The sequence below is a fragment of the Amia ocellicauda genome, chromosome 10, assembly GCF_036373705.1.
Source record: "Amia ocellicauda isolate fAmiCal2 chromosome 10, fAmiCal2.hap1, whole genome shotgun sequence".
In the NCBI taxonomy this organism is placed as follows: Eukaryota; Metazoa; Chordata; class Actinopteri; order Amiiformes; family Amiidae; genus Amia; species Amia ocellicauda.
The window spans coordinates 39,177,441-39,205,410 of record NC_089859.1 but is presented as its reverse complement, the minus strand read 5'-3'; the positions used below and the strand labels follow the sequence as shown (position 1 = coordinate 39,205,410).

Genomic DNA, 27,970 nt, shown 5'->3' with positions numbered 1-27,970 from the left:
TCTACCCAGGTTTTGTGATAACACTTGACCATTAACCGACCAAAATATCTAAGATGAGTATATCTGTTAATACCAAAAAACCTTCCCCAACACGCACATGAAACCAAAACACCCAATTAATGATAAAACATACTTGTTTTGAGGCTTCTGCAGAAGGGGTGCGAACTTCAGTACCTCGGAGTCCATTAGACTCAAATACCACTGTGGGAACAAGGGGGCTCGTTAAAATCTAAGACTTCAGTTAGCGAACATTATTTGAGACCATTACAGATTACCATCACCAGAAAAAAAAGTAGCCTGTGGACTGAAAATACCAATTTAATATGACACTTACAGTTAGAGAGTATGCTAATGGCAGCCTGGGGCCCCTGCCCTTTTTAATTTGGACATTTATGCTGAAGAAAGCAATCACTGACAACATTAATTATAACTATATGTGTAAAGGGGGCCCACTTCTTGCATTACTTACCATTTGGCCTCTGTCACTTTGCATCAAACTGGCTTACGCATGCATCATTCACACTTCCAATAAAGAACTTACTTATCTCACTGTCTCCTGCTATAAGTGTATGCTATTTTGACGGCAGTATGTTAGATCTGTGAAAAGAGTGCATCTCGGCAGCAATTGCTGCTTCTCTGAAGATTGATTTCCTCCCTTCATTTTTTGCATCCTCAAAATAATGCTAAATCCCAACAAAGTTTATTTCATGAGAGTAATATGTATGAAGAAAAAATTGGCTCAAGTACAAAGAAATGTGTGCAAATGGTGACATATGTTGAAATGGACATTTGATGTTCATAGTGCTGGTGGCAATGCACTTCATTAGCATGCACAATTACATCTCCCTTACTGACATCTGATTAATAATGTATACAATTTTTCACAGGTCAGTATCACAACCAAATATGATGTTTGTTCAAAACCAAGCAACTGCAGTCCAAGGACAGAGGTTGTGGCTCCAAACATTGACACACATGCTGATATACTTATTCTCTCTCACATACACTTACTCACAAAGGCAAGCATGCAATAAATGTCTTTTTATCGTTTTCCCACAGTACGACTAGACAAAAATACATTTTGCATTTATTGTTGTTTTTATTTCATCATGGTAAAAAGTAAAGGTAGGGTGAATGCTGGAATTTATTTCAGCTGGATTTCACTAACCTTAAGAAAGCCAGATTGTAAAGCTTAATTGTTAATGAAATGTGTTTTGTTAATACATATAGGCTATATTTCCATTTCTGAAAAAGGAATTAAAGTTAGTGTAAAGTTATTCAATTCACATCAATTTTTCCTGTTTTTTTTTTTTTTTTTTTAGAGAGATGGGACTTTATATCCTTCAATAAATATAGTTTTGGTTGTCCTGGTAGCTAAAATGCTCTACCTGTGTGAGATCTCATATGGGTCCGGAGATGGCTCGGTTGACTGAAGTTTTTTCCGCATTCTTTGCAAATATAGTCTCCTTGTCGGACTGGTGACCTCAGCATCCCTGTGGTTTGGAGCAAAAAAAAAAAAGTTAAAGAAAACATTATGCCAGAAAAAAAAAAAAAAAAAAAAAAAAAACATCATTAGTATGTCTAATGTGTCATTATGTGAGGCTACCTTGAGGCCCTAGATGACAACTGTCAGCCTTCATCACAGAAGAGCCTGACAGGCCAGACACACACAGGACTGCAAGAATGCATAAATTAGAGCGAATTAAAAGAGTCGCCCCGTGATGTGCCCGCTCCAGGACTGGCATGTCAGGTGTGCGCATTTCAGAGCAGCTGGATACACTTCTCAGCCATCACCCGGCTTTGTCAAGCAAATCAAAGTGACGCCACCGTGGCAGAAGACAAGTCACACAGATAATGGGAAGTGAGTGGAACCAGAGCTCGACTGTCCCCCCCGGGGGCAGGGATACCTTGGAGAGAAATGCAGAGTGAGCGGAGCCATCACGGCTTGATCAAACCTCGTGCCATCTACCTGCCTGCTGGTGCTGCTTTGACCTGGGTCCTGGAAGGCAGAGACTCAAGACATCTATGAATGAAAGTGTCACTGCCAGAAACACCGAGGCGCCCTTCCACTGGCCTTGGTAAACATGTTTTCTGAGCCATTAGCATTCATGGAAAACTACTAAAAACATCCTCATTTTCAAAAGGTCACTTTATTGTATCTGACTCAAAGGGCTAAAATGGAATGTGACGATATCTTTCTTGACATATGACAGGGTCTTCATGTGTCTACAATATATTTTCTCCATTTTTTTTTTTTTTTAGTCTAGATACGTAAAATGTTATGCTTGACCTTCGCAAAACAACTAAGTTTAATAATAATAATAATAATAATAATAATACAATACTAATAATACATTAATAATAATCATAATAATAATAATAATAATAATAATATATATATGGATTTTATAGTCAACATTTTTCAAAGTAGCTGATTGTTTAAATAGTGTTTACATTTTTCATTTCATTTTACATATTTGTGGTGTAAGGTTGACAGGCATTAACAACACAGACTGCCACTGTTATAGTCTACTTAAAAACAAAACACACACATAGATAACTACTAAAGCAATATTTTCCAAATGTATTGTGGTACCACATCCAACTTCCAATGATTTACAGTACTCAGTTATTCTACTCTGTATCACCCCACACTCTCAATTTTACAATGCCTAAAGCATTGCATTATACATGCATTTGTGAAATGACACGAGCTTTACAAATTCAAAAAGGCAAACACTTGTGAGGTTTATTTACACCTATGACTTGTGAAAAGACCAACTATCAAAAAACTTTTTTTTTTTTTTTTTTGGTGTGTGTGGTAAAACACCCTTTTTATATATAATGTAATATAAAACACAAAGTAAAGAACAGGAGGTGTGTTTTAAAATGTTTTATAACTGTACACGAAAGGCTGCACACATGCCTATTTTTCAATGCAAAATGCTTTAATTCTCATTGCAATTATTACCACCAAATGGATATGTATATTATGTATACTAAGAATGTTTTTGTATTAAATTAGATGTTAACATTATTAACTGAGAAATTAAAGCAAATATAAATAAACACGTAAAAATCCACAAGATTTTAAAACAAAATTTACTAGGAATGATTTAATTTTTTCGTTTTTTTCACATGGTTCTTCATTAAACAACTAAGAGTCTGTGGAAATGTTTGCCCATTACTGCAATTAGTATTCCTGATTTTAATTTCAGACTTAGCATAGCAACATTATTAGGCACCAGTTAAAAAGGATACCTAACAATAAATACTTTGCAGAATTGTTTGATATCCTGTATCTTGCACTGAATTTTTCATGTGCCTCTGCATATAATATTTTTCAAGTATCTAGCCTCTAGTATTTATTTACAGTTAACTGAGAGTTTAACTTTACAATTGTATTATATTGGACAATTGTATTATGAACTGTCAGTTTTCAGGCAAATTCTATAAAAATAACTTCTGTAGTTTTTAAGGGCTAAGTTTATTGTTTTTGGTTTGTTAGATGCCACACATTGAAATGATATAATGTTCATAAAACCCCACATTTGAAGCCAACAGGGACAGTATATGCCTGAAGCACATGAACTGAGACTGCAACAGGATTATGTTAAGATTGCCCTCTATGGGCCATCTGAAAACTTATGTCCATATGCCAGCTTGTCAATTGTTTTTGCACACTGGATTTGTATGAAATCAAAATATTCAAATATTTGAATAATACAACTTTTTAAGGAACAGAATAGTCCATTATAAGGAGCACACGTCTGAAAATTCAGTACAGATGATATATTTCTTTCTGGACTATTTTTCTCTTGGACTTCATTAATGATTCACTTTCCCCATGCATGTTCCCCACAATGTTCAACACTTCTGTTTAATCCAGTAAAGGGAAGGTCACTGATAGAGACATGGTGCATATCATAACAGACATGCACAGTGTGGTTTTCAAAGGGTAAAATAAGTTGGTTGCTTTTACCTGGTTTAGGCTACATATATTCACTTAGCAATGTGATTAAATACAACTGTAAGGAAAGTACAGTAGCCCAGTGGGTTTGAATGTATTTTTAAATCTTTTGACTCCTTCTTAGGAATGGTTCTTCAATTATAATAACATTTACACATATAGTGCGATTTTCAAAAGGGACAAAGTAAGAAAGTAATATCTAAAACTATGATTTTTCGAATTTTCTACCTGACAATTACATATTTTGAGAAATGGTTTCATGACATGATATACCACATCACTGGAAGAGTTTAGTTGCTTAACTGAACTAATACATTGCTTCATTTGTCCACTTGTAAAAGCAGAAGATATCAAGTAACTCTGAACTCTGAGACACAACCAGTCTGTTAGTGACTGACATAAGCCAGCAGTGGAGAAGCATATCACTGTACATTTGCACTTACTTCCAGTAAATTACTCAGTCGAACATTTGCTTACATCCTTTCATGTTCCTTTCAGTTTTTGATTATTTTCTAGACTGACGCTGTATCCTGTATTTATTTATTTAGTATTCAAAGTTTGTCTGTCATTGTCGTTCAGTACCTGTTCACAGACTATCAAGTTCTAAGATTGTGGGTGATCCCATATAATGTCAAATAGATCCAGACCACTTTGATTTACTATACATTTAAAATGAGTAATCATATCTTTTAATTTGATACGCAGTTCTCCAGCATTTCACACTTTGTGATGGGCTGAGTTTATAAAGCTTTGTAAATCAAGTTCTAATGTGTGATTAATCAACTGAGTCACCCCTATCAATGTGGACTGCTGCAAATATATAACCTCTGTGTCATCTGTCGAGCAGCCAATCATGAGTACAGTCAGTAGTAGGGGAAATGGTAATGAAAAGGCTGTAAAAAAGAAGGCCAAACTAGTGTATCTCAGTTACTGGGATATAAATACGCAAACGTATGGAGTCTAACAAAGGACTCTGCAAATGCACAACTGTCTGTGCTGAAGGACAAGTGTGAAAACAAGACTCCAATAGTGCTTTTACTGATCATTGACAATCATAATTTTTGTGCAAGAAGTTTGGAAATCCTAGGTGTGTTTGTTTTGGAGCCTCAGAAAAAAACTAAATTTGCATTTGAGCTCACCTTCACAAACACAAGCTGACATCCTGGAAGCAATTGCATTGGAGTTTAAAATTAAATACCCATCAAAATGCAAACAGGAAAAGTTAAATTGTATTCACATTATAAGCAACATGTGATGTACGTATAATACTGCAGATTTCTGGATTGTGATATACTTTGACAATTAATGAATTTATCTCATAAACAGTTATTATCAAAACTCTCCTGAGTAATCCCACAGATTGGATTAAATTAATGTGATGCATTTGCATATTTATCAACAGCTCAAACTCTGTCAGGGGCCAAAAATCATAATGACAGGGAAACAGAATAACACTAAAATATATTGCAAATCTGCCAGTCACCTGTTAGCCTTCTTGTCTAAATTGCTTTCATCATCTGTTCACACACAGCCTGTACAGCCAGTAACTCAACATATAGTTATTTTCATAGCTCTGTTGTCTGTTATTCAAAAATAATTTGGGTTTTTCATTGTAAAATGGAATATTGGTAGTGTTCACAATTACATCTAAATTATAAATGTGCAAGTGTACATACTTTTCAATGCATTTTAACAATAATACATTTTCATTATGCCTCAGGTTCGGTTTATTTCAATCAGACATCCACAGTTCCTGCAGGTTTTAAACAATAAACATGCGTTAGGATTAGGGTGAGATTAAGGCTTTATGGTAGGATAGGGGCTATAGTTAAGGTTATGGTTAGTGTTGAGATTTTGTGTAGAGATGTATGGAGCCCCAGGTACACCTGGATGGTTTTTAAGAAATTTAGAAATTGTGTGATAAAATAACTGTTCAACCTTACCTGTCTGATCCAGCATGGGATTGTTGGAACCCCAGCGATGGTAGAGGGTGGCCAGGTCATGAGTGTTACAGTTCTTTAAGAAACCAAGGATGTCCACCGGTGTCTCTGGTCCATCAGAGAGCTGTTCCTGTTTGATGTGTATCTGTAGGGAGGGGGAGCCCGGTACTATATTGCTATATATTTGGGAGCCACTAAGACTACGACTGCCAGTGTTGTAGCTTTCCACAGTGTGGTGATCACTGCCCAGCTCTCGCTGAGTCATTACAGCTGGGGGCATCTCTTGCCTGCTTGGCTGCTCGCTTTTCACTGAGGATTGATATGAAGGAGGATGCAAAGCTGAAGCTTTGACCTTGGTATGCTCAAAGAGGCCATGCTTGTTGGAAAGCATAAACCCCAGCCCTTCCTGTGAAAACAGGTACTTCTCCATTGACCTGCCACCAGTTTTTGCATTCCCCAATGTCCTCTGAGGAGCCCCTACATTTTTCTCGAAGGCTCCCGCCGGTGCAACTTTTGGATAAATCTCCACCTTGGGCCTGGTGTGTGGTGGCTCGTCCTGCTTGCTGTAGTTTCCCTTGGGATTAGTCTGTTTGTTTTTTTTAATATTGTACAGGCTTGAGACATTGGGGACTGCCTTATCAATTGTATAAGAGTCCCTGCCTTGGGAAGTACTGGGCTGACTTGAACAGGCAGCTGTGGCCTTTTCCTTTGGTGACTGAGAGTCGCTTTGCACTGGTGGCAAAGTGCGGGTGACTCTAGAAACTGGAATAGGCTGGCATTCCTTACCATCTAATGCTGGAGGAGGCCCAGTGCGTCTCCTGTGGCTCAAGGAGGCCGAAGTCTCTTTGGGGCCTTTAAAGCCATTTCTCTGTACCCACTTGGGAGCCATGTCATTGCAGCTTATCTTGTGTGAAATTCTTTGGTGCATCCATAGAACCTCAGGGTAACAGGTTGTGTGAGAACAGTATGAGCACTGGTGTTGGATCAAAGCGTTCTCCAGGGATGAGGTAGGAAGATCCTTCATGGCATTGTCACTGCCTGACCGAAGTCTAGAGTGCATGGATAGATTTAAAGGGGATGTGTAACTCTCATACTGTAGTCCAGTTTCTTTCTCACTTGCCAATAGTTTGACTTCATCAGCCTGAGACCTCTCTAAAAGTTGTGGGTCAGCACTGCTTCTGGACACAACCTGATCTGGGTTAGGATCAGTCACCATCTCTTCGAGGCATTTGTAGGTGTCCGAGAGCTTACAGGGTGGCTGCAGAATTGTTTTTTTCAGTTTGGGATAACTGCCATAATTTCCATTCTTTCCCAAGTTTCCATTACTGTTGTTCTGTGGTAAAGACCCACTCACTGAATCCCTGCTGTCCATGTGTTGATCCTCCGTGTGGGACACCAGTAAGGAGGAATCTGTTGTTTTAAAATCACAGTGGCTGCATGTATATGGCTTTCCATCTATAAGAGACATAAAGAATATGTAAGCACATATATATATAAAACCAAATTGTTACTTAATATATTTAAAAATATTTCTCAAAACAAAAACATTTGAAGAGAGCCCAAGGACATTCTAGTTCTTTTATTCATATTATTCACATATTTCTGTTTTGGGGGACCACTGTCTGACTTTAAAGATGATTAATCTGCACACTTTCTTAAAACCTAAGTGCACTGAACAGCCTATATCGGCTGGTTACAACTGCTGTCTGTGTTTCATAATTAGTTGCACATTATGCTTAAGTCTAGATTCTTCTGTACCTTTTTCCTTATTAATTTATAAAAGTAAAAAGGGACGTGGGGAGATTTTTTTATGCAGAAAAAAAACACATTTAAATAAATTACCAAAATCGATTCACTTTCAAAACTGCAACCAAAAACATGATTAATACAGGGTCAGCAGATGACAGTTTTACACCAACCCTCTCTTTTGTTTCTTAAAAACATAGTTAATTAAAAACATATTTACTTGAAGCAGTCAAAATAATAATAAAATTAGAGTGTATGTGTGTGTCTATTCTATGTATTAATGAGATTCCAAATTAAAATATTATCACAATTGCTATTTAAGCACTGCATTGAAAAAAAAACTCAGAGTAGCTGAATGTTTGATACATTAAGCTAGATTTTCAATAATACACCTTTCTTCTGTAATAATATCAAAAACACAAAGGTCCAAAGAAGCAATTATAAAATTAATACAGTCAACGGGATTAAATCAAATCTTTGACGCACTAATAGCAAACTACAGAACTGTACTCAGTTGCGGCTGCATTTTTATTAAGATTACATTTTCTTCTAATCAGAAATGTAACCGCTATGTTGTACAGGTTTGTAGTTTGCTATTAGCTGGTGGGTCAAAGTTTTGATTTAATTTGGCCCAGTATTTACTAAAACACTGTAAAATCGTAATTCAACTGTATCACTTTAAAATAACTACTACTACGCTTCTACTACTATAGTTTATGTATTTATTTTACCAGCATGTAAACAGCCTTAAAAAACATATTTAATGCTAAATTAATACTTAAATATAAAGGGTTAAATAATCCAGAATTCTTAAGCTGTAAATAATATTAATACATATTTAGTTTAAGGGTATATTCATTCCCCATCAGTATCAAAGCATAACTCCAATTTAATCCTTATATCTACATATGCACAGTTATAACTCACAATAACTGAGTTTACTTCCCTTTTATGGTTGCCACAAGCGATTTAAGAAGCTGTTATTATATACTATCTATACCATCAGTAGCTTCCTGGGCACACTAAGCTGGGTTTTTGTTTGTTTCTTGTTATAATTAAATTTCGTTTAGAACACAGAAATGTATTTGAATTACACCACAAGGTGGCACTATATTACAATTTACTTATGAAAGCGAGCAACAGCTGCTAAAGAGTACCACAGGAATGCGTAACATTCACATTAAATTGTATACCAGGGCCTGGGAACAAGACTCTCTGCACTTAGATAAATCCTTCAGGAATATAGTTATTTACATACTAAGTCTATGCACTGTATGTTTTTTCATGTTGTTTTGTTTGCTTACTGTAACAGATGGGGAACTACTCGCTTTTTCAATAAAGTGGGGAGACAGCCATCTGTTTTTAATTTGGGTGCCTTTTGTAAATCTATAGCAGTTAATACTAGGGTTGATCTGCATATCAGGGAGCTGCAGAGCACCCTCCCATCACTTCTTCCTGTCTTCATATCCCTGGTTCATAAGCAGCTTTTCAATACCGTACCGATTTTTGTGGAGGATGAATAGGAATAAAATACCTTAAAAAAAAAAGTTTAAGTTTACATTTTCATTACGTATTTTTTATTGTCTATTGTCCATTATAAACTATGGACAAATTGTTGCTTTATAGTATTGCATGCTATGCATTTATATAGACTGTATATGTTGATTCATATTCACAACACAATGTTGTAAACTGGAGGTTACCTGACAGCCACAGTCAGTGATGTGAAGTGTCATTTGGTCAGAGCGTTGTGCAGAAAAAGATGAGAGAGGATGCAAACCAGAAGAAGCAAACCAGCTCATCTGGTCTACTGATTGATCCTAAAAACTCATTCAACAGTTTCTACATGGGTTGTTCTATACCCCTGTTGTGGTTTGTGTAATGGATAACAATCTTTTCTGTCCTGAATGCCTACATTTTGTTTAAATTGGGGATACAGCATTGTACTTATTCCCAAAGGGAATAGTAAAGGAGCACCAGGATTTAAGCAAAATGTGGGGTTACGTTGATACTCTAACTGGTGTGACCTTTTAAACTGACTTACTTGTAAGGCCAGTTTTTGGGAAATGTTGGTGTTTAGCAGTTATAGAATACTGTGCAAATATTGGGATATTACATGAACACGCTAAATGTTGTGGAACTGTGTTTATAATGTTGGTATTTTATTTACATTTAAATAATGGGAAATAACATGTACATACAGCAAGAATGTTACATTCAGACATATCTTAGGTGATCTACAAGGTTCATAATTTCCCATAGAGCAGAGAAGATAGCCTAATGCTATTAGTAGTCTGAACACTCATACACCTCACAAGCATAAGATACATTGTGCATTATATGATATACAAAACATTTTAAACAGTGCAGTTATAAACAAAATATTAAGCCAACTGGAGGACTTTCCCTTCTAATTAATGCAAACGACAATGGATAACTTTGTTTTAAAATAATGAATGGCGGGTGGGTCCATGTTTGGATTGGGTCTGGCTCTACCTAAATGCATTGTGACATTCCCTGCTCCTTGTACCCTTAATATTTGTTTCGTGTGATGTGCGTGAAGTGACATGCAGACAACTCTACGTAACTAGTTTTTTGTGTAAGTCAATAACAATCTTTTTGTATCCATTTCTTGAACAATTGATTTATTTATAGAATAACCATCCATGATAGTTATAAATTAAGACATTTTGTTAAGTCAAAAATGGTTTGATTACTTTATTATATTAATCAACACCAATTACCATATACACTTTCATATATACTTTGCTTCCCTGACATGACTGCAATGGCACATATCACAATAATTAAATAAAGCCTGAGATGATATGCAGATGATGCCACACATGCGAGAGAACAGAGCGAAACTGAGTGTAAAATGGTTGCCAGGCTGATGCTAGTTACTGCAGTATGCATGCTGGTCCAGATTCCTCTGTGCAAGTGACATCCTGCACTATTTGCCCTTAATGTATGTAACTCTGAAATTTTCATAATAGAGCCTATGGGATGAATTTACGTAAGTCATGTGTTATAAAACCCGGGGAGCACCTGTACTGTACTATTATTAACCACAATTACACTACATTACTTTTTCTTTACCAAGACAGAAACGAGAAATGAACACATCCTTATCGAACACAGAACCCACAAATACATTTTGGTGCAGAGTATAATGCACAAATGACAGTCTGTGATTTTTGTTGGGGAATCATTTTGTCATCACTGTTGACATTCACAAACTAGTCATGTGGTGTCATAAAATAGGATCTTTAGGGAATTTGGAATGACCACAAAAATTAACAATACATCTCTTCACCATGATGAGAGGTACATTACCTAAGCTGTAACATACTTAACTATTCAAGGTATAGTAAATGTAAGATGCTCAGATCTATAATTAAGTATTCATGGTTAGATCAGTGTCTGTTTTCTAGCTGATATATCAGTTTCTTAAAATAATAATTGCCGTTTTTGTTTTATTTTATATATTTGGCAGAGAATACATTATTTTACTATATTTTTTTACTAAATAGGCCTACTAACTATGTTAATATTTTTAAATAATTTAAAAAAGTATTTAATCTTTATAATGACAATATTTTACAGTGTAAAAAATTTGGTAACTAATCAATTCATACACTATATTAAAGTAATTTGCCTCCAGCATTTATTTTCTTCCCAATTTCTACATTTTGGCTGTATATTTCAGCTTTCATCAGACACTCACACATCATTTTCTCCTGTCAAGGTAATAAAAAAGGCTTAACATGTCGACTATATAGTAAAGAAGATTATTTTTGTCCAATCATCTTAAATGTCTACAAATACCAAAGGAAGAAAATACCCAACCACAGAATGTCAGACTTTCTTCCTACTGGTAATTTACTATGTCACTTTTTCATGATTTGTAATGCTGAACCTACTTAAACAGCAGTCAAAAGACGTAAATGGATTTCTAACTTTATCTTTTGCCCTCTACGTGGCTCAATTGGAAAGCTCTCTATAAATAACAAATCCTTTAATATCAAACCTGAAAAGCAGAGCTCTCGAGCATCATCTGCTCTGGATTTAGATGCAAACGCTGAGCTTATTTAGACTTCAGCAGACAGAGCAAGATGTATGTCATTGTTGTTTCAATTACAAAGACATAGTTCCTCCTTAATGCTGAAAACATACAATTAAAATTTCTTGTGAAGCCTACATAAAAGCACAATTTGAGTGTTTAAATGTACTTATTATCTGTTATCAATACTAAATATACCAAGGCCTCAGCAGTTTTAGAATTCCATTCTACAAACCCATCTCTGTCTGCAGAACAACAAGCCCTTTTAGCTATCACATTATGCACTGAGACAATGTCTCATAATTATACTGTGACATAAATTTCAGCTCCATTTTATTAGTTACAAACTTGGGTGTGTATAGAATGTTAGTTTAACCCTTTTCTAAGTGCTTGTTTAAGCCTATTTGTGGATGTGGTTTCACACATGTGTGCTGTTGTAACACATCCATTGAGTATAAATACAATATTAAATATACAGGGCCCACATTTTATTAATGTAGTGTGAAAAACAAACACAACTTGCAATCCACTGCATTTATGACCCTGTGCTAACAAAATGCTGAATTTGACTGAATGACACTGGCCAGTCAATCATCAGTGGGTTTTAGGAAATAGCTATCAAACAAACAGTTGTCAGGAGCAGTCCCCTGGTATATCCACACAATCGTACTACTAAGACAGAACTGAAGCACATTTAAACAATGTGGGGGTACTTTTAAAAATGTTATATCACCGAAACATTTTCAGCTTCTGCTAATAAACCCTACAAAAATATATAATGATGCTTTAATTATGAACAGTGGTATATTAAAAAGGTAAGGCAAGGTCTAAGGTAAGCTATACTACCATAAAATGTTTCATATTCCCCCTAAGAGTATGTATTTCTTATATCAACAAACATTTGTTCATTATTTTGTGTCATGGAGACGAAAAGCAAATAAGTTGTTATTATTAATAGTAGTGTTAGTATTTAATGTAATTTAGCAGATGTCCTTATCCTGTTCATTATTGAAAACATTAACACACAATATACTACATAACCTATTACAAAGGTAAGAACATCACCAAAACAAAAAAATAAAATAAAAAAATCCACACATTACAGTAATAACAGAAGATCAGAATGCTTTACAGGTGTAAGAAGAATCTATAGAAATTCAGTTTATAATCTGATTAAATAGTTACAATAATATGTTATTCTTAAGCTCCCTGCTATTATATAATTATATATTATATAGCCTTTTTAAGGCTCAATATTCTGAAACAAAAAACGAATGTTTACTAAATAATTAAAACTATTATTGTTGTTATTGTAATCCCTCTGAAAAACTTGAACACACTTATTTTAGGATAGAAGTAGGATTAGGAAGTAATTATAACTTTATTAATATCAAGCACATACCACTATACTGTTTACTTTCTTATTTGATGTTTTACTTAATAAAACACAGAAACTAAAACAAGTATCCTGCTGTTTCTGAGCTTGATGGATACACACAAAATAGAGCAATAGAAAATCTGTACAGTGCATCCCTCAAGTACACAATAAATATCACTTTCATGGGAAAATGGATAATCAATCTCTTGTTTTTAGAAAGTGGGATTTGCTGCCAGCACATAAACACATCCTGTCCATGTTAGGGTTGTATGATGGTAAGGGAAGTTTACACTGCTCTGTGAATGCTTCAAAACAACATCACTTACAGTTTTCATGTCAAGCTGAGTCATCAAAGCATATTTCTCTGTACTTCTCGATTATCATGTCTATCATGTCCCTTCAAGTCCTTTGAAGAAATAATTCTGAAGAAATTCTTGACATGAGGCAAAAGGATTTGAATAGTTAAAAAAGGAGGTGGCTTCCTGAGACAGGAAATGTGGAAATAAGATTCAAAGTACAGCAGGGGCAAGTCTGCTCTCTTCCTGCCACTTAACATATGCCTATCTGGGGAATTGTGTCTTTTTCTCAGTATAAGCTAAAACCAACAGTCACACAATACATTTTACAAGTGATATCTGCTTCCTTTAATTTAAATTCTAAGAAGTTATTAAAAGATTCCTGATGAAAGATTGTATTATATATAGGCTATATGCTTTTGGAACTGGTGGCATACATTGGACTATTGATGTAATTCAAAATAATATATGAGGCTGTAATTGACAAGAATATCCAAAGAAAGCAGCTACTATCAAAGGTCTGGTAGTTGATCCATTTTAGTTTTTCATATGGCAATGTTTTTTCTAATACAAATAAATAAATAACCTTCTTTAAAATGCATAGACATTTCTGCTACAGTGTGAAATATGATCATCAGGGTTATGAGTGACAATGTATGGCAGTATTATGGCTAGCTGATTTCAAATAATCTTGCCTGTGTATTTCTTATATCTTAAATTAATGGCATTACATTTCACCACTAGGTGGCTCCTACATCCACCATTCTAAAGCCAATCACTGTCTAAGCATTTACACAAGATAGTCAATGAATAACCAAATGTAGATTTTAATCTGTCAATATAAGGGAACTAGTACTGGGTATTCAGATAGTATTTTAATAGATAATGTCTTTGACTTCTCACAAATTGAGCTTAATGACTTGCTATGCATCACAATTTAAACAAACCCATGAATTGAAACTGTGGCACATTAGGGAAAACATTAGATTTACCCATTCACCTTGAATGTCAATATTGTCATTTACTTTGATTTCTCCTTTGCATTACATAAGCGATTGAAACTAATTAGTTTTATTATGGGTTTCCAGCCCTGTCTAAATATTACATATATAATGACAATTCCACCTATTTAGCCAGCAAAATTGCTAGTATTACAAAAATTTCCCTTGTACTGTGTAGCACAACTTTGATAATAATATATCTATTGCTTTTTCTGGCTCTGCAATTTTTACCAACATGTCAGAAGCTGCATCAAAACAACACTGCTGCTTTCTGAGTTCTTCAATTAAGCTAGGCATATGAATCTCTACCAGCAAGTGTATTTTTAGTACAATGTTTTCCTTAATACTTGTGTGTCACATATTTTGGATTCAGTGTCACAGCTTTGATAAACTGCTATAGACGTGTGAATGAAAAAGAAAAAGACTAGTCATTTACAAATAAAGCTGTCAGTCATTCTACCAAAAAAACAATTTTGAAAGCTCCATGTAACTTTCATTGTCTTAATAGTCTTCTGACATAAAATGTCATGTAAACACATAGCATGGAAACTCTAGTTATACTTATACACCTTTTCATTTATTTTGACAGTTTTCCAAATTCTGTGAGATATGCTGTCATATAAACACAAGTTAATATGTCTTACGAAACAAAATGTCCTTGTTGATTCAGAGATGATTAGTATTTAATTCAAATGCAATGGCTTGGAAAGAGGAAATTGGGAAAGAGCAAAACAACATTTTAATGTGCAAAAAGTGTGCTTACACTAATAATAACAAGCAAACAAGATCACATACTGAGAATGTTTATCAAGAATTATAATTGAGACTTATTTTCAACATATGACTCTATATATATATATATATATATATATATATATATATATACACACACACACACACACACACACACACACACACACACACACACACACACCTTGCACAACAAATCAGTGCAAATGGAATTCTTATTAAATAAATCAAGAGTTTAGAAGAAACAGCACAGTAAGGAAATCTAAATGTTTGCCTGAAGAGAAAAGTATTTGATCAATGCATTCTACCAGTGCTCACTTTATGGCTCTGATATATTGTTGCTAAATGTTAAAAATTATACAGAAACTGCAAAACACAGGGCTCCAGACTGTCCCTTTTGCGACATTTTGACTTGGTTTTGCAAGTAAAATGTTTTACTGGTTGCATCAGTGCGAGCTAGAAAAACAAATAAACTTTTAATGATTTGGTCAGACTGTACGTGACCAGTAATGTCCCTGCTGCTATCAAAGGCGGAGTTTACATGTGTGTTTTAGTCGAGACAATATGCATGATTAAATGACCCTATCCCTCTCTGGGTTTACATGGTCTTAGTTTATTGCACTCGGGATGATGCAAATTAAGGGGAAAGGAGTGAGTTAATACGTTAATTAGCTATTCAGACAGCATTAATGCTGTTTTTGCAGGAAAATCCCAGAAAACGTGGTTTACATGCACGGAGAACAATACTCGAGACAAACACATCATGGAATCCATAGTTGACATGTGACAACTTGTTAAAATTAAACTGTGTACAGCTGTGGCTTGTGCCACACATCTAGTTGTTTTTTAATACTTTTTTACTGATCTTATTTAACTAACTAACTAACTAACTAATTATCTCCCTTCTAATGAATTTGAATATACAAGTATTCCAGTGCTTTCGTAATTTGTCTTTTACTCCAGTATTTGTAATTGACCTTGTATTTTCATCACATACTTTTCAGCATCAGCGACAATTCAACCTCAATTTGCATATTCACATACATATGTTACAAATTACATACAGACCTTTTGATTTAGATGGAATATTCTTAATTCTTAAAACAGGCTTTTATTAAATCCTACAGTTACCCAGGGCAGTTGTATATCTTTGTGTTTAAACTAGGGCTATAGCACAATTATTGACATGTTCTATTTTAGAATGTAAAACAGTTTATACATATAATTTTATTATACTCAAAATTTGAAATCCATATTTTACATTTTAAAGAACAGAAGTGCTGGTATAAAAATAACAAGGTCTGTAAAAAAATACAAACTTAGAAACACAAAGTCAATAAAACAATGTAAGACCTAAACTTGAAAAAAAATTGTGATTAACTGTTTCATAATAACAGGCAATGTTTGACATACTTCATACATACATAATCTATTTGCGTTGTTTGCACTATTGCAAACACAAATAAAACATATATATAATACAAAATAAAAAACAAATAAATGGATCCGAGATCAAACTAAACTATGTGACATAATTGAAAGAGTGAAAATGTTATTTTAAAATGGCAATGGGTGGGACACATTGAAAGATGAAAAGACCAAAGATGGTCAAAATAAGCTATAGAATGGAGATAAAGAGAGATACAAAAAAAGACAGGAGAAGAAATAAGATTTGCTGGTGGAAACATCTTGGGGAGGCATTCATCCAGCAGTGGATCAATAAAGGCTGCTGATGATGATATATAAGCTACATAATAATATACGATTAAAAAAAATAAGTTTCATTTGCAGAAAGGTAATATATACTCTAAAAGTATGTATGTACATCAGAAATTAAGCAAAGGAGAAAAGAATAAAGTGAATATTACTAGATACTCCACATTGCACATTTCTTTCACTAGATGATGGAAAGGAAATAAAATAGTAAAGTAATGGAAGATGTAATCTACACAAACGATGCTGATCAAAGGATAAATATAGCACTGAGTATGGGTGTATGTGTGGAGAATTGTTTTCTCTATTAAAAAATATGGACATTAGTATAAAAACTTTTCAGGACTAAGGATGTGAGTCTGAGCCTGGGGTGCTGGGCAGGCTGACTGAGCCCGACTCCCCTTCACTGACTGAGCTGCATCTCTTTTCAGTTTTTTTTTTAAATGAAATTGTGCTAAAAATGTACTAATACTAAAGATTCAAACAAACAAAATCTATAATAAAACCAACAGCAAGCCATGAAAGCCGACAAAACCAAAACTACAAAGAAGACATCATAATCTCTACATTAAATTTTAATATATATATATATACAGTGAGGGAAAAAAGTATTTGATCCCCTGCTGATTTTGTACATTTGCCCACTGACAAATAAATTATCAGTCTATAATTTTAATGGTAGGTGTATTTTAACAGTGAGAGACAGAATAACAACAAAAAAATCCAGAAAAACGCATTTCAAAAAAGTTATAAATTGATTTGCATGTTAATGAGGGAAATAAGTATTTGACCCCTTCGACTTAGTACTTGGTGGCAAAACCCTTGTTGGCAATCACAGAGGTCAGACGTTTCTTGTAGTTGGCCACCAGGTTTGCACACATCTCAGGAGGGATTTTGTCCCACTCCTCTTTGCAGATCCTCTCCAAGTCATTAAGGTTTCGAGGCTGACGTTTGGCAACTCCCTCCACAGATTTTCTATGGGATTAAGGTCTGGAGACTGGCTAGGCCACTTCAGGACCTTAATGTGCTTCTTCTTGAGCCACTCCTTTGTTGCCTTGGCTGTGTGTTTTGGGTCATTGTCATGCTGGAATACCCATCCACGACCCATTTTCAATGCCCTGGCTGAGGGAAGGAGGTTCTCATCCAAGATTTGACGGTACATGGCCCCGTCCATCGTCCCTTTGATGCGGTGCAGTTGTCCTGTCCCCTTAGCAGAAAAACACCCACAAAGCATAATGTTTCCACCTCCATGTTTGACGGTGGGGATGGTGTTCTTGGGGTCATTCCTCCTCCTCCAAACACGGCGAGTTGAGTTGATGCCAAAGAGCTCGATTTTGGTCTCATCTGACCACAACACTTTCATCCAGTTCTCTGAATCATTCAGATGTACAGGCCTGTCTGAAGTTTGCCAATGAACATGTGCTTTCTTGAGCAGGGGGACCTTTCGGGCGCTGCAGGATTTCAGTCCTTCATGGCATAATGTGTTACCAATTGTTTTCTTGGTGACTGTGGTCCCAGCTGCCTTGAGATCATTAACAAGATCCTCCTGTGTAGTTCTGGGCTGATTCCTCACCGTTCTCAAGATCATTGTAACTCCAATAGGTGAGATCTTGCATGGAGCCCCAGACCGAGGGAGACTGACAGTTATTTTGTGTTTCTTCCATTTGTGAATAATCGCACCAACTGTTGTCACCTTCTCACCAAGCTGCTTGGCGATGGTCTTGTAGCCCATTCCAGCCTTGTGTAGGTCTACAATCTTGTCCCTGACATCCTTGGACAGCTCTTTGGTCTTGGCCATGGTGGAGAGTTTGGAATCTGATTGATTGATTGCTTCTGTGGACAGGTGTCTTTTATACAGGTAACGAGCTGAGATTAGGAGCACTCCCTTTAAGAGAGTGCTCCTAATCTCAGCTCGTTACCTGTATAAAAGACACCTGGGAGCCAGAAATCTTGCTGATTGATAGGGGATCAAATACTTATTTCCCTCATTAACATGCAAATCAATTTATGACTTTTTTGAAATGCGTTTTTCTGGATTTTTTTGTTGTTATTCTGTCTCTCACTGTTAAAATACACCTACCATTAAAATTATAGACTGATCATTTCTTTGTCAGTGAGCAAATGTACAAAATCAGCAGGGGATCAAATACTTTTTTCCCTCACTGTATATATATATATATATATATCTGTTTCATGATCCTTTAGATCCATCTTTAGAAATGTTGGGGTTTATTATACACCACATGTTATAAAAAATAATAGGCATTCAGCAAGGAATAAAAGCCCAAAATATTTTAATTCATACTGACATTGTTACCACTTAGGAATTGTGAACATGTAGGCTATACACACATACAGATTCTTCTCCACCCCCATAGTTTTCACTGCCTTCAAAAACATCTGTGTATTATACCTGAATTTACTAAGTGATAGCCTATTTGAATAATTAACTATCATGAAAATTTGGTATTTGTGATGGAGCAAGGTCCATCCCTTTGATTACAACAGTGAATCCTGTAATGTTTTGAGTGCTATTGTGAACTCTATTGTAAACCAAAGCACAATAGACTTAAATGTTATGTCCTGTATGAAATGTAGGCATGACACAGAGATGATCAGGGGGGAAAACAAATACTTTACCTTTGGGTTTGTTTGTGTGGGGATGTGGGCGGCCGTGGTTTGTAAGGGCAATGTTAAGGGTTTTATGCTGTTCCCCTACCACACTGTTCCTAAGATGGGGTGGGGGCAAGATGTTTTTTCTTTGTTTCAGTAGTACATTATTTGTATTTGTATTTCTCTAGCACATAAGGTTCGTGGGTTTAGTTTTGCATTTTAATTTGCATTTAAAGAGCCATTATGATGTGTCTTGGTTGATAACTTGTATGATTTTGAAAGTGGTGTTATTTGTTCCTTTATTTGGGGAAATGGTTTGGTGTGGGGGAGGGGCCCTTAAAACAAGGTTATAAAAGCAGGCTGAATGGCTTCCATAAGAGAGCTTTTGAGGGAGCTGGTGCCCCAACATAAATAAATAAATTTATATATATATATATATATATATATATATATATATATATATAAAAAATGTTTGTTCCTGGGTTCCTTTTTGTTTTTGTTTTCTTGCTATGACCAGGTTTTCCCCTAAAAAATGGTTTAATACGCTAAGTGTATAAAAAAAGTTGACCCCTCTGTGAAAAGTCCATCACACTCGAAGCTGCAGATAATTTATGTGTGACGTCACTAAACGAGAAGCTCGCCGTCTCTCAGGCTGTTTTGCTATATTAGCACTAACGAAAACCCATTACCAAACCATAATAATAATGCACCCAGGAGAGAGATACCATGGTAAATAGGTGTATAATCTATGATTGCATCCAGGTACATAACAACAGTATTTCTGCATTATTAACCACTTCAACACCATGACTTATGCACGTCTAGTGAAAACCCTCACAGTACCATGCCGTATGTGCGTACATCAAGTTTCTTATTCAATTCTATTATTGGCTTCTCAGTCCAGCATTTCAGCTTTCGTTCACAAAGGCAGTACTGCTACTGTACAATGTGTATTGAAAGCCGGGGAGGGCAATCATGCAACGTTTTTATCCAATCGCATGTCGATTACAGTTTCCAATGTACCCAGTGGCGTAGGTTCGGTTTTTGGGGGGGACACATGTCCAATACACCTATGGAGCAGGGCACACATTATTGGGTGGGGACTATTAAACATTCCCTCAAAATTGGGGGGGGGGGGCGCCTACCCCCTACACCTACGCTTATGAATGTACCTGTGAGCATCAGAAGTCTCATGCTAGTTTCATTGTTAGTTGTACTTGTTTAGTTGTAGTTTATGTAGTTTTTAGCAAAAGCTATACAGTGCTGTGATGAAATATGTTCAGAATACAAGGGAATGAAGCAGTGTCTGTGGCAGCCAGATCCATCAAGCCCTGTAGCACATTTATAGTGCCGTCTTCCAAGCTTGTTGTATTGAACACTTCAATAAATGGCACAGAGTAAGTCGGTGATGGCACAGGTTTTGATAATTATCGAGTTTTAGTTGATAATTACTGTTCATTGTTTATTATTATAGCGCTTCAGTGAGATTAAGGCCCTAAAAAACATACACTTACAGTGAAGAAACGAGAGACTAGCTATTTTGTTTAGAATTCCCGAGCTGGGAGTCACGTCTCTGTGATGTGCTACTCTGTAGGGCTGCCACCTGGCCCCACAATCCCGGTACATGTTGAGACAGAACGGGATTTGAAATTTGCTGCTAAATTTAATTAAATAAGCATGTTAATTATACCTACACCTTTGCTAAAATTATACCAGTTGCTGAATGACTGTGCAACAAAAAAGTCTTTGTGATGATTAGTTCAAAATCCTGCCTCCAAACAGCTGAGCAATGGGAGAGTAATCACACGTTATGACAATTTAATACAGTATTAACAAACAGAAAGTAAACAACTTTAATGCATTAGTGTCTGCATATGATCAATGGAAACCTTATTATGATTAATAATAATGAAATACATGAAAAGTATTATTGTATCCATTATTATTATTCTAATTATACAATAATTAAGCACAATTATTAATTGTGAAAGTTTACGAGAGCTTAGTGTAATGTGCACTTAGTCATCACGCACGCCCCCCCCCAAATGCTGTGCCCTGTATCAGAATGGCCTAATGGTTTGAGGCACCAGACTCAAGCTGTTATTCCCTCAAGGCTGAAGAAGGGTGTTTACAAATAATGTGATATGTTGTAACAATTGTAAGTCACCCTGGATAAGGGTGTCTGCTAAGAAATCAGGTAATAATATCTACTGGACCCCTCTGGCCACCTCGTTTCACATTGTCTGGAAACACCACTGCCTCCACCGTTTATCCAGTAGCTGCAGTAGTAGTTTGTGGGAAAAATGCAGATATTTTTGTATTGCTTATGCTTGCTACAACACTGTTATTATTACTAGCTATTATTACTATTACTATTATTATCGCAAATAATACATTTTCTATTTATTTAATCATATAGACCTACATTTTTTTTTCTTTTTAGCACTAGGCAGGGTGGTAGGGGTGCGACCCACCGCACCAAGGCAATGGTAGGTGAAACAATGATGACCAATCAATGATTGCTTTTTTTTATGGACACTTTACTGCCTTCAGAAGATCTATTGCCACTTTCAGAATGCCTTGCTTCACGGCCTACCACACTGTTTGTTTCAAGTGCTGATTCATTTTAATTTGTAGACTTTCACAAATGTAATAAAATATACAGCAAGGCTACATATTGAAAAGATCATTTTAAACTTTTTAAGTATTTTTAAATATTCAAATGTTGTTTTAACTTCAAATACAGATATTTTACTGTAGGTTGAAAACCATACAATCTGAGTTGAAATTTCATAAAGCATATATATGCTGCACTGACATGTTAACCATTGAAAAAACATTTCTGCAATGTAAGCAAAATTTAAAGCAAAAACAAACACAAAATGCTCACAAAACCCAGCTGAACCTAAAACCTCAGAAAGAGCAAGCTACATACCTGAAGACAGCAGCTGCAGTACATCTTCTGAGATATCCCCTGCTCCGTCTTCTCCTACGACTGAAGCAGGTGAATCCTCAGCGATGGAGGCTGAGCCTGGGGTGCTGGGCTGGCTGACTGAGCCTGACTCCCCCTCACTGACTGAGCCGCATCTCTCTCCCCGTGATGCCCTGCCGCTGTCGCTGCTGCTTCTGGTCTCCTTGCGATGCACCCGCGAGTGCAGCACCATCTGGTGGTAAGTGCGAAACACCTTTCCACACTCAAAGCACTCTGTGTTCTTGTTCTGGGAGGACCTCCGGCTCTGGCGGGACGAGGGCCGGTAGTCTGAGTCACTGAGGCTCTCCGGGCTGAGGTCTCCTGGAGAGGCATTCCTATACCTCTCTACTCGATGATGTTGATGGTTGCTGCTCCCACTGCTGCTGCTGCTACTGCTGCTGCTGCTACTATTGTGGTTGGGACCATTACGCCTTTTCCCATTGCTGGAGCAGTGGGAGTCTGGCTCCCTCTTTCGCTTCTCCTGGCCCACAAGGACATACTCCCCTTTCTCTCTGTCGTATGCCACATCTGCATCTGCAAGGGCTTCATCCCACCCAAAGTACTTGATGTTTTCCGAGACCTCTGCCACTTTGCCTTTGGTGGCCAGCTGCCAAGCTTGATAGCTACACACTGGATCAAGCTCCGGGATTCGTTTTCCGAACTGACTGTCTGAGGGTACCTCTATCACCGCAGCTGCTCTGAGATTCAAGAATTCCATGAATAAACTTTTTTTTGCTGCAGGCTCTGTGCTATCATTGTTTTTATTTTCTTGCTGGACAGGATCACTGGTGTGAAGATGGACTTTGTTATGTATTCTCAGGCTTTCCCGGTCTTGAAATACATTCCCACACTTTGAGCAGAGCTCATAAAGGCATAGCCCACTCATCATCGCCATTTCATCCTGCACAATATCATTAATGGTGGTAACAGGCTCCGAGTCACTCTTTAGCTTGTGCTTGCTGCCTGTTTTGGGTCCATGGGATTTCATGTGATTCTTGAGGAACCAGGACTCTTTGAAGCGCCGGCCACAGATGTGACAGCCGTGGTCAAACGTGCCAATATGCTTCTTCATATGGGCTTTCAGAAACCATGCTTGGCTGAAAACCTGGCTACACACCTCGCAAGGGAAGTCCCCTTCCACAGTACCCGACTCTCCTTTCACAGGTTCATTTTCAACTAGCTCTCTGACAGGTGCTTCTACAGTGATGTGCAGCTTTTCGATGTGGCTCAAGAGTTGGTCCTCCCTCAGAGCCACAAAGCTGCACAGCCTACACCGATAGGGCTTGTGAAAGACCTGGATGTGCTGTTCAAGTTCGTCCTTGTTGCTGAGCTTCTTCTTGCAGAACGAGCACTGGAAGGAGGAGGAAGCCTTGCCTGTTTCACTGGTGGTGCCCACAATCTTCTCTTTCTTGATACTCCTCAACAAGATTTTGCCATTTTCATCCTTGGCAGTGCCATTTACGATGTTGTTACAAGCTGATGTGCTTTCTGTTGGACTCGTACATCCATCCAGCCCTTCAGAAACGCCCATCTCTCCCAGTTGACCCTCTCCCAGTTCCTCCCCATCATGACCGAGACTCAGGGTTCCCATCTTGTGAGTACGTATGTGAATTTTAAGATTCCCCTTCTGAGATGCTCTGTGGTCGCAGTAAGGGCATTTGTAGGGCTTCTCGCCTGTGTGCTTCCTCATATGCTGTGACAGAGAGCTCTGGAAAGGAAAGCTTTTGCCACAGATGTTGCAAGCATGGTAGAGAGACTTGTCTTCATCAGTGTCATTCCTGTTCATCTTGTTTCCATCTGTGGAGGATTCCTGGCACTCCATCATTTCAGAATTTCCACTGTGATCCATGACTACTGAACCGTTGGCTATCTATAATGATATAACCAGTCCAATGGAAGCCGAAGGTTTTTTGTTTTAGTCATACATTGTTTAAAGACATTTTCTTCAAAAATGTCATTATTGATCCTTTCTTTCTTCTTTCTATATATTTGTTTTCTTCTTCAGCGCATCTATACTCAGGATGAATCACCACTGGCACATATCCTTAATTCTTAGATCTGGAAAAAAGAGAGAGAAATGTTACTGAAGCCACAGAGAAGTTTGAAATTCAGGATTTATGAGTGTTGCCAAGTATGTTCTGTTTACCATTAATAATATCATACAAGGGCTTTTTCCCACTCTGGTGACTCATTAAGATTTGTATGTGTATATATGTACAGTGGTGGTTGGAATTATTGGATTGTTGAATTATTACTGGGAGAGTAGTTGCATATCGTATATAACACAATCACTCACAGATCAGGACACAAAGTCAGTACAGGATCTGCATTCACTTGAGACCCCCAAAAGTACAATTGTCAGCTTTGACCTGTGCTAGAGAATCTGGATGTACTCCTTTTGACAAAATACAGTACATACACTCTTTGGTTGAATGTATTCAGTTTATGATTTAAAAATGAAAGCGCAACAATTCCTTATATAATTTTATATTTCTCCAACATGAGAGTAATTATATACTTTTGTCTAGCACTGTAAATACATATCTATACATATATGAACATATACATGAATAACCTTTTGTAAATACTTGAAAATAGGCAAACCTTTGCTCTGCAACATAAAAAAGGAGCAGTGTGTACAGAGCTACAAATTACATCAAGGGCAATATTTTCTTGGAACTTAAAGACTGATTATTCCTCTTGGGACTTCATGACACTCAGGAAACCAAGTTATATGAACTGTAAATCAAAGTACCCTGGACACAACTCGCTGAATAAACACATTCAACAATCACTGTAGCAAACATGTATGCTTGCAGGACTGAAACTTAAAGCTGATATGCTAAGCACTCCTTTAACATATCTTTCACTCAGTTTAAAAGGTTAGCCAAATATATGTCACTGAATGTCTCTTTCTTATAATTTGCAAACAACATTGTAAGCAGCCTATATTAATAAAACTTTCTCATTAAATGTACCAACATGTTTTCAAAGATGCTTATTATTTGTCAGATTAAGTTAGCACTCTGAAGGCTGGTTTCACAGACATCAATTAGCACTAGTAATGGGCTGGATTAAATCAAAACTGACCCACCCGCTAATAGAAAACTACAACCTGGCATCTTAATAAAAATGCAGCCGCAAGTATAATTCTGTAATTTTCTAATAGCGGATGGGTCAAAGTTTTGATTTAATCCCAGACAATGTTATTTTAGGTAATGTAGTCCTAAGACTAGTGCTAACTGAGGCCTGTGAAACCAGGCATACATATTTGATGTGGCACTTCCCCCACTTCTTAGAGCTTTATTCCTCATTAGAAAAATAGGTGTTAAGTGGAAAGTATATTTCTATCTCTGATTTAAAAGTTATATTTAATGCTAGCAAATAAAATGGCTTAGTGGAGATAAATACATACAGTGAGGGAAAAAAGTATTTGATCCCCTGCTGATTTTGTATGTTTGCCCACTGACAAAGAAATGATCAGTCTATAATTTTAATGGTAGGTGTATTTTAACAGTGAGAGACAGAATAACAACAAAAAAATCCAGAAAAATGCATTTCAAAAAAGTTATAAATTGATTTGCATGTTAATGAGGGAAATAAGTATTTGACCCCTTCGACTTAGTACTTGGTGGCAAAACCCTTGTTGGCAATCACAGAGGTCAGACGTTTCTTGTAGTTGGCCACCAGGTTTGCACACATCTCAGGAGGGATTTTGTCTCACTCCTCTTTGCAGATCCTCTCCAAGTCATTAAGGTTTCGAGGCTGACGTTTGGCAATTCGAACCTTCAGCTCCCTCCACAGATTTTCTATGGGATTAAGGTCTGGAGACTGGCTAGGCCACTCCAGGACCTTAATGTGCTTCTTCTTGAGCCACTCCTTTGTTGCCTTGGCTGTGTGTTTTGGGTCATTGTCATGCTGGAATACCCATCCACGACCCATTTTCAATGCCCTGGCTGAGGGAAGGAGGTTCTCACCCAAGATTTGACGGTACATGGCCCCGTCCATCGTCCCTTTGATGCGGTGCAGTTGTCCTGTCCCCTTAGCAGAAAAACACCCACAAAGCATAATGTTTCCACCTCCATGTTTGACGGTGGGGATGGTGTTCTTGGGGTCATTCCTCCTCCTCCAAACACGGCGAGTTGAGTTGATGCCAAAGAGCTCGATTTTGGTCTCATCTGACCACAACACTTTCATCCAGTTTTCTGAATCATTCAGATGTACAGGCCTGTCTGAAGTTTGCCAATGAACATGTGCTTTCTTGAGCAGGGGGACCTTTCGGGCGCTGCAGGATTTCAGTCCTTCATGGCGTAGTTTGTTACCAATTGTTTTCTTGGTGACTATGGTCCCAGCTGCCTTTAGATCATTAACAAGATCCTCCCGTGTAGTTCTGGGCTGATTCCTCACCGTTCTCATGATCATTGAAACTCCAATAGGTGAGATCTTCCATGGAGCCCCAGACCGAGGGAGACTGACAGTTATTTTGTGTTTCTTCCATTTGCGAACAATCGCACCAACTGTTGTCACCTTCTCACCAAGCTGCTTGGCGATGGTCTTGTAGCCCATTCCAGCCTTGTGTAGGTCTACAATCTTGTCCCTGACATCCTTGGACAGCTCTTTGGTCTCGGCCATGGTGGAAAGTTTGGAATCTGATTGATTGATTGCTTCTGTGGACAGGTGTCTTTTATACAGGTAACGAGCTGAGATTAGGAGGACTCCCTTTAAGAGAGTGCTCCTAATCTCAGCTCGTTACCTGTATAAAAGACACCTGGGAGCCAGACATCTTGCTGATTGATAGGGGATCAAATACTTATTTCCCTCATTAACATGCAAATCAATTTATGACTTTTTTGAAATGCGTTTTTCTGGATTTTTTTGTTATTATTCTGTCTCTCACTGTTAAAATACACCTACCATTAAAATTATAGACTGATCATTTCTTTGTCAATGGGCAAATGAACAAAATCAGCAGGGGATCAAATACTTTTTTCCCTCACTGTACATACATACACACATATTAATACAAATATTATAATAAGTAGTTCAGTATGTGAATCAAGCAAATATTGAGGAGCACAAATGAGAAAAGATGGAGCTGTTCTACTATTGTTCATGATGACTCTTTACTAGTGAAGCATACATTTCAGTGATTTAGCTGCAAGAATTAGCTCCCTAAGTTTTTTTAAAATTTCTAATTAGAATTATATATACAATTTTTTTCTGACATCCTAAACTACCTATTTCCTGTAATCACAAACCATTCTACTGTTTACTATACACAGTGACCATTGGCTCCTCGGGATCAAAATGTTATGTTTTTTGCTTTTGTTTTCAGTCAGACAATTACAAGATGCCCCAGAAATATATAAATATATGTTTTTGCAAGGGCAGGGCGGTTATTTACCAAAAGGGAGGGGGGGTTCAGTATTTTTTTCAATCTTTCAAGAGGGGCAGCTCGTGAGCTTGGGGTATAATGATAGGGGAAACACTGATATATATATGTGTGTGTGTATTGATAAAAAAAGACCT

The 27,970-nt window shown here is 36.9% G+C and overlaps 1 protein-coding gene across 2 annotated transcripts in view; it reads right to left on the bottom strand.

Moving 5' to 3' along the window:
* Positions 1-27,970, bottom strand: part of znf516 (zinc finger protein 516) — a 79,669-nt gene that overhangs the window by 5,781 nt on the left and 45,918 nt on the right. For both annotated transcript variants that reach the window (XM_066716064.1, XM_066716065.1), the window contains exons 2-5: positions 22,406-24,499; positions 5,914-7,365; positions 1,389-1,493; positions 134-201 (exon numbers count right to left, since the gene is read on the bottom strand). In XM_066716064.1, coding sequence (XP_066572161.1) covers positions 134-201; positions 1,389-1,493; positions 5,914-7,365; positions 22,406-24,290 — 3,510 coding nt within the window. In that variant the 5' untranslated portion in view covers positions 24,291-24,499. The remainder of the gene's footprint in view (positions 1-133; positions 202-1,388; positions 1,494-5,913; positions 7,366-22,405; positions 24,500-27,970) is intronic.